Source organism: Sardina pilchardus, chromosome 2 (genome assembly GCF_963854185.1).
Source record: "Sardina pilchardus chromosome 2, fSarPil1.1, whole genome shotgun sequence".
Lineage (NCBI taxonomy): Eukaryota > Metazoa > Chordata > Actinopteri > Clupeiformes > Clupeidae > Sardina > Sardina pilchardus.
The window spans coordinates 33,193,868-33,206,839 of record NC_084995.1 but is presented as its reverse complement, the minus strand read 5'-3'; the positions used below and the strand labels follow the sequence as shown (position 1 = coordinate 33,206,839).

The window sequence follows — 12,972 nt, the reverse complement described above, 5'->3', positions numbered from 1 at the left end:
TTTATGAGAATGAATTTCTCCTTTGGTTATACAAAAAAACATGAGTTGTCATAGTAACATGATCCGTGACTATTCTAATTACTCACATTTGACATTTGCTCGTCTTTGAGTCCCCCCCCCCCCCCCCATCAGTCAGGCTGTGGCTTTGTGAGCCTCTTAGTTGCAGGAAATGGGAGTACTGAGTCTTATAGTGTTGAAAAAGGTATAATCAATACAAACTGCAAATAGATAGCTGCTCTTACTCCCCTGTGTAGTGCATGCAAATGTATTGCATGCCTTGTTTTGATGCTGGTGTTTAGACGTGATTTGTGTGTCACATTTCACTCTACGTGTTCTCAGCAAACTATTTACTCACAGTTTCCTCTCTGACTTTATGTAAATGATAACAGATGAAGCTTGGTGCCCCTTTGAGGTGCATCTGTCTGTCATTACTTGGGGATCTCAAATACTATCCAATGAGGCATTTTAATTAATGCTGTCTTTGAGTGACATTGCACAGCCTTGAAGGACAAAAGTCAAAGGGTCTGATTGTCAGGTGCATAATTAATCAGTAGGAGGCTCTGGAGAGTGTGCCAAACACACAGGCATAGCAGGCATCTCTTTATTTACCCGTGATGTCCTGTTCAGCTTTGTCTAAACTTACTATGTAGAATCTCGATCATTTGTCTAAAACACTAATGAGTTAGCACATGAAATGTCCTTAAATCGTAAACTTTTTCGAATTAACTTTTAGTTTTTTCCCTTTTCAGATTTCCTTGCCTATTTATTTATTTATTTATTTAGTGTTTGAACAGCTATTATTGGAATAATAATTAATACAGCTACCGAAATGACAGGCAGTTTGTAATTTTATTCAGGGATATTTAGACAATGTGAAATTGCATACACACACACACACACACACACACACACACACACACACACACACATGTGTGTGTCTGTGTGTGTGAAAGCATGCATACTCCACAGAATTGTTTAAATGTGCCTTTAACATTTGCACAGTATGTTGTCCCAGTGTGCGTCAAGGTTAATTTGCTTCTTGTTAAGGTTAATGTGTCCTTTGTCTCTGTGTGTGTGTGTGTGTATGTGTGTGTGTGCGTGTGTGTCTGTGTGTGTGTGCCTGTGTGTGTGCCTCTGCGTGTGTGTGTGTGTGATACCCAGGGAGGCATGATCGCGCTGCTTCTCTCCATCCTGTGCCTGGTGCTGATCCTGTACACGCGCCGGCGCTGGTGCAAGCGGCGCCGCGTGCCCCAGCCGCAGAAGAGCGCCAGCGCCGAGGCGGCCAACGAGATCCACTACATCCCCTCGGTGCTGATGGGCGGGCAGGCGCGCGAGAGCCTCCGCAACTCGCGCGGCCAGGGCCACAACTCCAGCGGCACGCTGAGCATCCGCGAGACGCCCATCCTGGACGGCTACGAGTACGACATCACCGACCTGCGCCACCACCTGCAGCGCGAGTGCATGAACGGCGGCGAGGACTTCACCAGCCAGGTGACCCGCACGCTGGACTCCCTGCAGGGCTGCAACGACAAGGCCAACATGGACCTCACACCGGGTGCGTGAGTCACGGCGGCGGCTTTGTAGCCGGTGTTTGTGGTGTCGTTTAGTGTCATTGTGTGTGTGTGTGTGTGTGTGTGTGTGTGTGTGTGTGTGTGTTTGTGTCTGTATGTGTTTATGTGTGTGTGTGTGTGTGTGTGTGTGTGTGTGTGTGTGTGTTTCCTTCCGGGGTGCCACCGTAGGTGGGAGGATGAGCTATGAAACCTTTAAACACTGGCTGTTTAAAGCATCGATTGGTCAATCAGATCCTAATTGAATCTCGCCATCATAAGCCGTTCCTCCAGATCAAGATAAAACAAAGCCTTCAGTGTGCTTATGTTTTCCCATTCCACATGCCACGTTCGCGTGGCTCCTAGCGATATTTCTTCATCAAATCCAGACTTGACATCGACAGACCTGGTTACAAATGTGAGATAACATTGCATCACGACGTGTTTTCTTGAGATAGGCATGAGGGCACAACAGTCCCTAGCCATTCAGAGGTAGAATTGCTCTAGGATAATCTAAATCTAATCAGATGTGAATCTTTTGTGAAGTTTTTTTTTTTTTTTCCACATAGAGCACTCATCCCACTGTATTGTTAGAGGGTGACTGCATATTCCCACATCAGTCATCACAAAGGAACACGGTTTGCTTTATTTCCTGAGAATGGCATGCAGTCATTAAGCAGCATCTTGGCAAAGGATGATGACGATACCATTTAATGTCACCATGAGCATGATAGCTTTTTTCTGTCCTGCAACACTACAGTGACCTGACAATTCACATTGTCTTCAATGTACAACACAATGTCATTAAGACAGTGCAGTCTCAAGAAAAATAATAACTGTAGCCAATGATTCATGAGCGCATGTATTTTCTATCGTTTGTTATTCAGGTCTAAATAAAACCAGTCGCTACCAAAAGTATACATATAAATGAAAACTGAAGAATTAAATGTGTGATAATTCTGTTGTTGAAGTTATATGCAACAATTTGAGAAAGAAGCATAGATAAAGTTTGTCATACATGTACAGTCTTACTGATTATATCATAATTGTTTACATGGACTTTGTAGCTGAAGTTGGCGCCGCAGCAATATCCATTTTCTTACTCTGTAATGGAGAGAAAGCACACAGAATGTCAAATGTAAAGTAGCTCCACGTGATGCAGGAATCCCCCCCTTTGTTCAGTCTCAATGTGCTGGGTACCCATTTAGTGCTTAGGGAACTCAATGTGCTGGGTACCCATTTAGTGCTAAGGGAACTGAGGAGAAGTCATGGTCTCACCGGTGACAACAGCAGTATACAGTACAGTGCAACACCAGGCCTTCCAGGCATACGCCAGCAACGTCAGAGACTCCAGTCTCCTTATTGAAAGTCAGCCTGGCATACCAATGAGTTTCAAGCCATTATTGTATGGTGAAAAAAGCTACATCATGTTGCTTTAATACTAATCCAAACATCAACTTTTGCTACATCCATTTTCAAATCTCATTGCTCATAGCCTGATGCATTACTAATGACACGATAAGTCTAAGTGTGTGTGTATGTGTGTGTGTGTGTGTGTGTGTGTGTGTGTGTGTGTGTGTGTCTGTGTGTGCACATCTTGTCATCAGCCCATGTAATGAAGACAGCTTACCTGTTCTTAGGAAATATTTGCAGGATAAAAGGCGAGAGACTTGGAGAGTGATGCAGTATCATATATATATGCATAATGTGATGTTGTGCTGCCATTCTTTCATCCTGATGATGGGTGGAATGAATGTGATGTGAGATTTGTCTCCCTTTTGTAATGAGATGCAGCATCAGAGGCTGTGGAGTTCTTATACCTGATTACCACTTTTGGGAGAAATGGGTTTTTGCTTGTTCAGCGCAGACATTTTTGTAGGAATCATATATGAGACTTGACAAGCAAAACATATTTGAATATTAGAAATTTGGATAACTTGGCTCAAACAAATTGAAATGCAAAAACTGATGCAGGATGTGTTACGGCACACTTTGAGATATTACATGACAGCGCTGACATGTGCAGTCATTTGGGTTGATCTAAGCAGGACAGTAAAAATGTGGTTTGGTTTGGTGCTTTTCTCTGTTTAATGGGCATGCCGTAAGGGAAGTGTTGAATAATAGCCAATGACAGAATGAGGCATAGTACTCAGTGACATGAGCAGCCCAGGGCGCTTTGCAGCCAAGTGCTAAACATTTGCACAGGCCCTGTCCACACAGGCTCCACCGCCAGGGCTCTGCCCTCCCCTCTCGTCTGCTCGGGATGAGACCTTGCAGTCATGTTCCTTCACATAGGGCAGATTTCAGTGTCCTTCCTGGACTGGTTTATCTCTCTCTCTCTCTCTCTCTCTCTCTGTATCTCTCTCTCTCTCTCTCTCTCTCTCTCTCTATCTGTGTGTGTGTGTGTGTGTGTTTATATATGTGTGTGTGTGCCACCCATCTGTCTGTCTCCCCTCCCCCTAACTGTGACCTTTTTGTCATTAGGGTGTGACAGTACAAAACTGTCCTTAATGAGCAAGTACAAGGATAACATCATAGCCACCAGTCCTGTCGACAGCAATCACCACCAGCAAAACACCCTCCTCCCACACAACACCTCCACCAACCAGCGCAAGCGTCTGTCCAGCAAAACACGCGGTGAGTCATCGTCATTGGCGTCCACATGCCAGCCCATGCCACCTCACCACCCCCACCCCCCACACCCCTCGCTGCCAATTTTTCACGACTTGGAGAACATTGACAGACGGAGCGCTGTCCCTCCAAAAAAACGCGAGGAGCGATCAGTTCTTATTTACCATCTGCATTCATTCGTCATGGTTGTTCGAGAACTGTTTTCTTGCAATTCTGTGCTCTCATTGCTTCACATCGTCTCGGTGATCACATCTTTTCATGTCATCGATGTATCATTTAATAGGGTATTCATTTGTACTTCTACAAAGTTAGAACCATTTTTCTTATATTTTGTTAATTATACTTGGAACATTTAAATTTAAGTCTCAGTGTTTCTTTGCGGTTGTCACATAAATCAAATATTGACAGTATCTGAAGTCTAAATTTGATGGAAAAAGTTACTGTACATTTTCCACTGGGATTTCCTGGCAAGTTATTGAAATATTGAGAATTCAGCTTATCACTTCAAAGAGGAAGGACATTGAAGATCTGCTTTGTTTTAGCAATTATTTGACTCATGTAATGAAATCATAGCCTGTCAGCCAATGTTCTCCCTGCACAAAGCTGTCTCAGCCTCAGCAGATGCCTTTGGTTCTGTCCTGGAGTCTTTCCCTGACAACTCATTAGATGCTAGCGCTCTAATCAATCACAGTGAATTTCAAATGAGTCTCATGTTCAGATGGAGTTTGTAAAAATGGCAAAGACAAAAGGGAAACAAACAATAAACATGTAGTATTTATATTTTGTGGTCCAAAACTCGTGGAATTAGAGTGATTTTTTTCCCTTGAAAAAATGCTTTAGATGCATGCTTTTGTTGGATTCCAGATGCATTGGCTCCAGAATTATGATTAATTTCTTATATCCACATGTAACAGTTTTTGACAGTAATATCCTTTCTTTTTAAAAAACAATTCCTCACAATAACTATCTAATTGTGTCCTGCCAGGGGACTACAAAAAACAGGGGGGCTACAGTACACCAGGCATGGATCTGAAGCATCTAGTGTAGCCCCCTGTACGGTTGTCTAAAGCTCTTTTACAATGCATCAAATGGCAACATTTATAATTACAACGGTACATGGTCCTTTACAAATAAAATAGATAAACTGTATTACAGTTACAAAGTTGAACAATAGAACGGATTAGAAACAACACTTTTTGTTTAATACTTACAGTAATATTTCCCAATTATATATTTTTTATTATAATGAGGCAATGCTGTGGCTTAAGTAATACAGTGCAGCTAGTGGCAGTTATGTCTAGTTACATTGGCATCATATGTCTTGCCGCATAATTAAATGCATAATACTGTCAATCAATCATCTTCAAACTTTGGAGATGTTTCATTCAATTCAAGATTAAGTTGAGGTAACGTTTTACTGAATAACCTGCTAAATTAATCGCAAGCGTAGACATCTAGGATAGTGTTATTGATGTAGTTATCAATGTGAACAGTAAGCATGCCATCCCTCTTAGGCTACTATATAAACATGCTAAAAAGCTTTGGACATTCACCTCAAACCTGTTAAGACAACAGAAACTCAGTCAAGTGAAGTCAGAATAATACACTGCCTCTCCTCATGTCTTTGACCTGCTAACTCTATTTTTCATATGAGAAAATCACACCTGTCATCCTCTCCCCATGGCCACGTGGAGGTCCCTCCTTAGTTCATGCACGTGTGCTAATCCCCGGCACCTAAGTGCTCCTGTCCTGCAGATTGTCATGCTGCTGACACCCTTAGTTAGTCCGATGTCCTCATAATAATTGAGTTCCACCGCCCTGCAAGGGAGAACAAAATAACTTTTGTTGTAGGAAGCGTCGCTGCTGCGCTGCATGCCGAGTACTTGCTAACGTTCCGCGTTGAATATTTAAACCGGCTCATCTTTTATTCGTCTCCATGGAGATTTGCACCTCCTGGCCCCTGCCTAATTGTGGAGGCTAGTGCATTCCTCTCACCTGCTCTCAGAGATTTGTGACTAATTCCTTTGAAGGCACCTCTTTTATTCCTTGTCTGTTACCTTGGCAGGAAAAACATATTGTTCTGTTTGCTGGTGTCATTTCCATGCCCCATGCTTCTTTCTGAAGTCCCAAACACATTCGTCTCACCTCCTTTTGTTCACTTTTCCCTCTAAAATAACCATGAAGTCTAGAGTTTGGGGGAGATTTCTGTTGTGATGTATTGTAGTATTGTAAAGCACTTTAACAAAGCAAGCATCTGCGTAAAAATCCTTGGCCCAAACGTTATTCCTTCACAGCCAGAAGCTTTTTCATCCCCGTGTAAAAAGTGATTTGTTTTCTTTAATCTTAAGGCTTCACAGAGCTTCAGACCTATTAATTCCTGGATTTCAAATGCCATGTGTAACCTGTTGTTTTCATCTGTTCTGTTTGCATACGTTGACTGTAAAGCCTCGCCGTTTAAAAGCTTAAGGACAACAACAGCATGCAAATCATATCAGTATTAATAGTTCATTATCACATTGTACTGTATTGCACAATTGTATTGAGTGTTGTATTGCTCACCACTCGTGGTGTTAGTATTGTGGCATATTCTAGTTGAAGCATTGTAAGTTGCTGTGTCTTTTGTTGTGCAATGTTTTTTTTTTTTCAACTGATTCATTTAAGTGCCACTTAGAGCTTTTAAAAAATGTTGTCTGGTCAGTGTCTAAGTGATAAGTGCACATTTGTGTTCTGGGTATGTCTTGTGCTCTGTCAAAGTGCTAAACATCTGGGTGCTGGACGTTTGTGTACACTTACAGTACAGTATGTCTGCAACATGCTCAGTGTGTGGAGATCATGACACTGGAGCAGCTGTGTTCATTAGCAACAGTGAGGTTTTATGGATGGAGGACAAGTGGAACAGCAACCTATAACTATAACTACAAAGAGTAAATGTATCAGTGATAGACGATGTGCGCGCGTGTGTGTGTGTGTGTGTGTGTGTGTGTGTGTGTGTGTGCATAATCAAACTCTGTTCATCTGTCTTCGTCTGTCATCGGTCTGCTGAGTGTTGTAAGATTATATTGTGGGAGGCAACATCTGACCATTTTTTTTCTTTCTGTGTAGACTTACTTACTCTTTGTTTTGTTAGAAATGGTAACACAATCTAAGGAGTATTCTTCCTGTCCAAAGCTGTGATTACTGTTCCAGTGTGCCTCCAACTATAATTATATTGCTCCTATTTAACGGCAGAGTCTGGCAAATGGCTCTTGATTTGAGCTCAATAGCTAAAGAAATACATCCCTCCCTGGATTTGACTATAGTTCGGTCTGAGTGAATAATATTGTTTCCCAATAAAACTATATATGAAGATGAGATTTATGAGCACATACATTAAGCGTTAGTCATTAACTCCTGCAGGGTATAATACTTCTGTATGACATTTGTGTAATCATGCCATAACAGTGGCATACATACAAATGTCAAAAAGACCTTTGGTCATTGTCAAGTGAACTTGACTGAAAGAGAACATGTGGTTATGAATATAACCTCGGTTCTCTGAAGAAGAACATGAGATTTTAACCCTTTCTGGCCTCATTGGCTCTCTGGACCTGGTCCGTTGCTTCAGAATCTTTAAAGAGTGCTACATTCTTGCAGTGTGGCCATTTAGAGACAACGGCCCATGAAACAACCCCTAAGATGGGCGATTGGAGATTGATTCAGATCGATGCTATCATCTTAGAGTCTTTCCTTTTGTTAATGTATCATGTTCTCCTGCATTCATAACAATAAGTTTGCAGATAAATTAGCATGCATTTTTTGACTCGCAGTGACAGTTTTAGCATTGAAGTCAAGGGATCAAGGGAGTCCTATTTTGAAATCACAAAAGACACGCACGCTAAATACCAAAAAGAGATTATTCATCGGCTTATCTTATAACTTTCCTTGGCAATGAAAACACATCACTTGGTAGCACATAGTGCCACACAATTCCACATAGCACTTTTAACACAAGCTAGGAAATGGGCTAAAACATTATGTCATTTTCAAGCATCATAGAAACTGAGTAAAACATTTTTGTGGAATGTAGAGTACTATCTGGACAAAGAGGTATAGCTAAGAGATTCAACGTAACTTATTATTGATATATTAATATGGAAACATTGCATTGTTGGTTTGAAAACCCTCTTGTGCTTATCAGATGAGATATAAGCATCATATTATGTTTACAACTAAAATATATGAGATAATAAGAACAAATCGGAGTAGTATTGTGTTTTCTATTGGCCTTATATTTTCATTCATCCTGAGCTTAATTTCTGCCACTGACAAATGTCACTATATCTGTGACTATTTTCAAAATATATGACAGCGGAATATACATTAGCCTAGTCAAATATATCACAACATTGTAGTGGCTTGATTAAAGGCGTGTAGAACTGTGTGCCACTACATTTTCTTTCTAAAATTAATCTCTGAGCCTGAGTAGAAGGTTAATGACATAATTTTTTCTGTCTGTTTGAAACACAGATAGCAAAACCAAATTTAAAATGTGTCATGGCACAAAGCAAGAGGCAATATAATCCATGTCTTGGCTTTATCATGTATCTCCATTTCTGACACTGCATAATGAAAACATTCTCCGTGCTCTGTGCTGAGTAAATGGACTCTTTTATCCCTGTTGACAAAGAGCCCATGGAAGCATGTAGTTATTATGTTTGTCATACCATCCATTCCATATTCATATTTCACGTACAACCATTACCTTCTGAATTAAGCGATAAATCCTCTCAGTAACATGAGGTCTGTTTACTTTTTGTGTGTTATCTTTGTAGCCTGTGTATATTGTGAAAACAAAACCATGTTTGTCACAAGCATAATTCAGTTGCGCTGTTGACATACATCAATGATATATTCATACATTTTAATGAAATGCACTTGAAGTGTAAACAATGCTTGCGTTATAATTGCATATTCATAAGCTTAGTTTGTTTTGGTTCACTCAATGTTGCCTAAAGAAATGATATGCAATAATAATGCACATATCATGTGAACATGTATGTTGTTATATGTTATGTTCAGTGTAATAGTCCATAAGTAGGATTCTGTGTGTGGATAACCAGCTGAAGGTGTTGTTGTAGCGACGTTGTTGCTTACCAGCCCCAGTCTAACATGTGAGGCAGTTGTCAGTCTAACATGTGACATGAGTTTGACTAACAGTACAAGCTGAGAACAAGTCAAGAGGTTGACCAGCTATGAAAGTGTCCAACGCACTTAGCAGTATCTGCTTCCTGTATGGAGTATAGCAATCCTGTTATAACTACTGTAAATGTCATGAGGAAATCACACTGAACTGAGGGGCAATGCATTATGAATATAGAATGCATTATAGATATATACCCTGCCCCCCCCCCCCCCCCCCCCCCATTGTGCAAATGCATGCATAATAACAGACTATGGGGAAATTGTTAGCAGGTGGACCTTGGGGAAAAGCTTTCCTTGTGGTATTTCTCTATTCCTGAAGATGGCTCCTTATGCTTCTACCTGCATATCTTGTCAAAAACATAAAACAAGCGTGTTCCATAGTTACTATGGTATGAAACTCTTAGGTGATATAAATTATGGATTATAAATAGACAGTAACTCATTCATAGCTCACATTGTAGCCACTATATTCATGGTGTGCCCCATACTGTGCATCTCAGTTATTTCATAGTAATAAATCACCCATTACAGTCAGTTGCATTAAGTAAAGCCTTCTTGAGAGGGTAAAGCGGAACATTCTCTTTCATTTGATCCTCTGGTTGCATGCAGCTTTCAGCTGCCTGGAAAACATCTGTGTGCTTTTTGTTTCATTAAAGGCAATTGAAGAGGTTGTCAACTTTCCAAGCTGGTGGTTGTGTTGTTTAGGGGTTTGTAGCTCTTCCCTCCTGCTAGTTGTATTAATCAATAATGGATAAATCAAATGGATATCATTGTCAATTATACCAAAACAACCATAAGGCTTTGGTGTCTGAAATGATTTAATTTCAAGCACTATTCGATTTAATTGGAAATATTGTGTGTGTGTGTGTGTGTGTGTGTGTGTGTGTGTGTGTGTGTTTGTGACAGTCTGTTTGTGTGTGCATGCATGTGAGTCTGTTTGTGAGGTTTTTTGTCTTATTTAAAAGTCTGATGCCTTGTTTGCCATTTTGTTTTGTTATTTGTTTACAGTATGTTTATGTATGCCCCCTGTACATGTATATGTACTTATTTTCTTCAGTTTCAAATCACATTTTGTCACAGTTTCTCAGTCGAGACAAAAGGCCCTGATTTCCTCCCCCGTGCGGCCGCCATCTTGGTGCCAGTGTAACTTATCTTTGATGCGAGGTCTCTCTCTCCGCAGCGGGTTCGGCCTTCCTGAACCCGGACGGCGACTCGGGCACCGAGGCCGACAGCGAGCCCCAGCTGACCTTCTACACCGATCCCAACCGCAGCCGGCGTCGCAGCCGAGGTATGCGCAATGGTAACGCCAACACAGCCTGGGGCTCCGGGGGTAAGGAGGACAGCCGATCGGCTCCGCGCCGCCGCCTACCGTCCTGCACCCTGTGTCAGCAGCATGACCCCCCCCCCCCCCCCCCCCACAAAAGTGTCCCCTGGTCACCTCCGTGAGGCGTGGTGCACCCCCGTATACCTCAGTGTCATCTTATGGTTTTAGTTTTGTGTGTTGATTTATCACTGATTGAATCTACACGTTGTGGCAGTGAGAGGGGAATTCAGTGGAATGTCAATGCGAGTCTTCAGTGCTGATTGAATTCTCCCAATTTGTCGGTTGCCGTTTCTCGGTAACTAATTGGAAAAACAAGCATGATCTTGAATGTTGTGTCTGCAACTCCTTAATAAGGCACCTGTGTACACAGCTATTCACACTAAATCAGACAGACTTGTACATTAACGCGGCATGCTAATTGTTGTGACACCGTTCCACATCTATATTTATTCATTCCAGCTGATGTGTCATCTAGAGGGCAGAAGTCGCTCAAGTAGAGCGCAGACTTTTTTTGTGTCAGAATGCCTGCTTTATGCTAGAACATTAGGTCACTAAGCAATGCAAATATTTAAAAAGGAACCGTGTTAAGAATGCATACCAGTTGCCAAAGTTTCTTTCCTATGCGTCTTAAATATGCCAGCTAATTAAGTGTAGGTGGAGAGAGATTCATAATTGGTTGAGTTGATATATCTTTCACCAGCATGCATTCATCCAGGTCCTTCAACGTGTAACCAGCCGCCAGATCTCACTTAGTGAACACCAGCCAGCCAACTAGGTCTTGTCTTTCTTTTCTTTTCTTTTTTCATATCCCTCCGTCCTAATTACTCTCAGTACAAGGCAGTCAGCTGGAGAAAAGCAACACCTTTAATTAGAGCGCTACTGTAGGAGTACAGCTATGTTGTTTCTCATGTCTTTGTTTTATTGTGTGGACTGTGATCAGCTGAATCATTGTATGATATATTTTTTAATTGTCATCCTGTTTGTATGTTTTTGTGGGAATGTTGCCTTGCAGTGCCTTGTGTTTATGTAAAATGCAGAGGTGGACATTCCGAGTTCAGAAAGTAAAAGTCCTGCCAAGTATTTTATCTAAATATTTAGTAAACTAGCTCATCCTAATCAGCTGCCAGGTACATTAGATAATTAGTGATATCACCTGTGTTACAGTAAGTGCACAGGTAGAAAGAATATATGGCAGAGCTTTTACTCTCTGGAACCAGGGATGTCCGCCTCTGGTAAAATGGTTAACATTGATGTCAATGTATTGATCTGATTTGCATAATCTGTTTTGTTTTTCCAAATATGTGAATTACAGTCGGCATTGTACTTTATCAGGAGACTCTAAATGTAATGACACATACACTGAATTGAGAATGCAAAATTGGACATGTTTTGACTAAATGCAAAATCCAATTTTTCTGATATTCAAATATCCTCTAAAATAATGTGCATTCCATGTAGCTAAGCAACATCCCACTTGCCCTTCATCTGGCATTTTGATTTGAAAGTCAGCTGCTCAGTTTTACATTTTGTGTTGACATGTCTAACAGCAAGATCAACATGCAGCTTGTACAATTAGGGACACATGCATAAATATATGCGTATGTTTACAGACCAATGGTTCCACTTGAAATATCACACACAACAAAAACCCTTTTGAGTGGACACTGCTCAACCAAAGCCTCAAAATAATAATAATGAAAACAACAGCAACAACAAAGAAAAACGAGCATAACGTAGTGAGTAAGTAAGTAAGTAATATTTATTTATAAAGCATGTTTACAGCAGTTTACACTGACCAAAGTGCTGTACATACAGTAGTGTAATAAAAAAAGAGGTAAAGAAATAAAATGAAATAATATACAATGAAATAGAAAATAATAAAATAATAATAATAAGTCAAATAAAATAAAATAAACAAATAACAATTCTAAATAAATGTACACATAAAACGCAAAAAAGAGGCCCCGGCAGTGGCGCAACTGGCTGGGGCACCTGCACCGTACGCTGGCGACCCGGGTTCGATTCCCGCCCCGTGGTCCTTTCCAGATCCCACCCCGACTCTCTCCCACTCACTTCCTGTCATTCTCTCTACTGTCCTGTCCAAATAAAGGCATAAAAAAAAAAAGCCCAAAAAAATAATCTTAAAAAAAAAAAAAAAAAAAAAAAAAAAAACGCAAAAAAGAAACCCATCAAATTAAGGGGGAGAGAAAGCAAGGGTGTAAATGTAGGTAAGAGTTAATAATGACCCGTAGCCTATATATGTCATTGAAATGCACTCTATGGGGCTTT

At 40.9% G+C, this 12,972-nt stretch overlaps 1 protein-coding gene across 1 annotated transcript in view; it reads left to right on the top strand.

Annotated features, from left to right (window-relative positions):
* Positions 1-1,414: 1,414 nt before the first annotated feature.
* The window catches only part of astn1 (astrotactin 1), a 129,869-nt gene continuing 118,311 nt past the window's right edge, over positions 1,415-12,972 (top strand). Inside the window, exons 1-2 of the mRNA XM_062527657.1 lie at positions 1,415-1,555; positions 10,540-10,689. Of these exons, the coding sequence (XP_062383641.1) occupies positions 1,462-1,555; positions 10,540-10,689 (244 nt within the window). The 5' untranslated portion in view covers positions 1,415-1,461. The remainder of the gene's footprint in view (positions 1,556-10,539; positions 10,690-12,972) is intronic.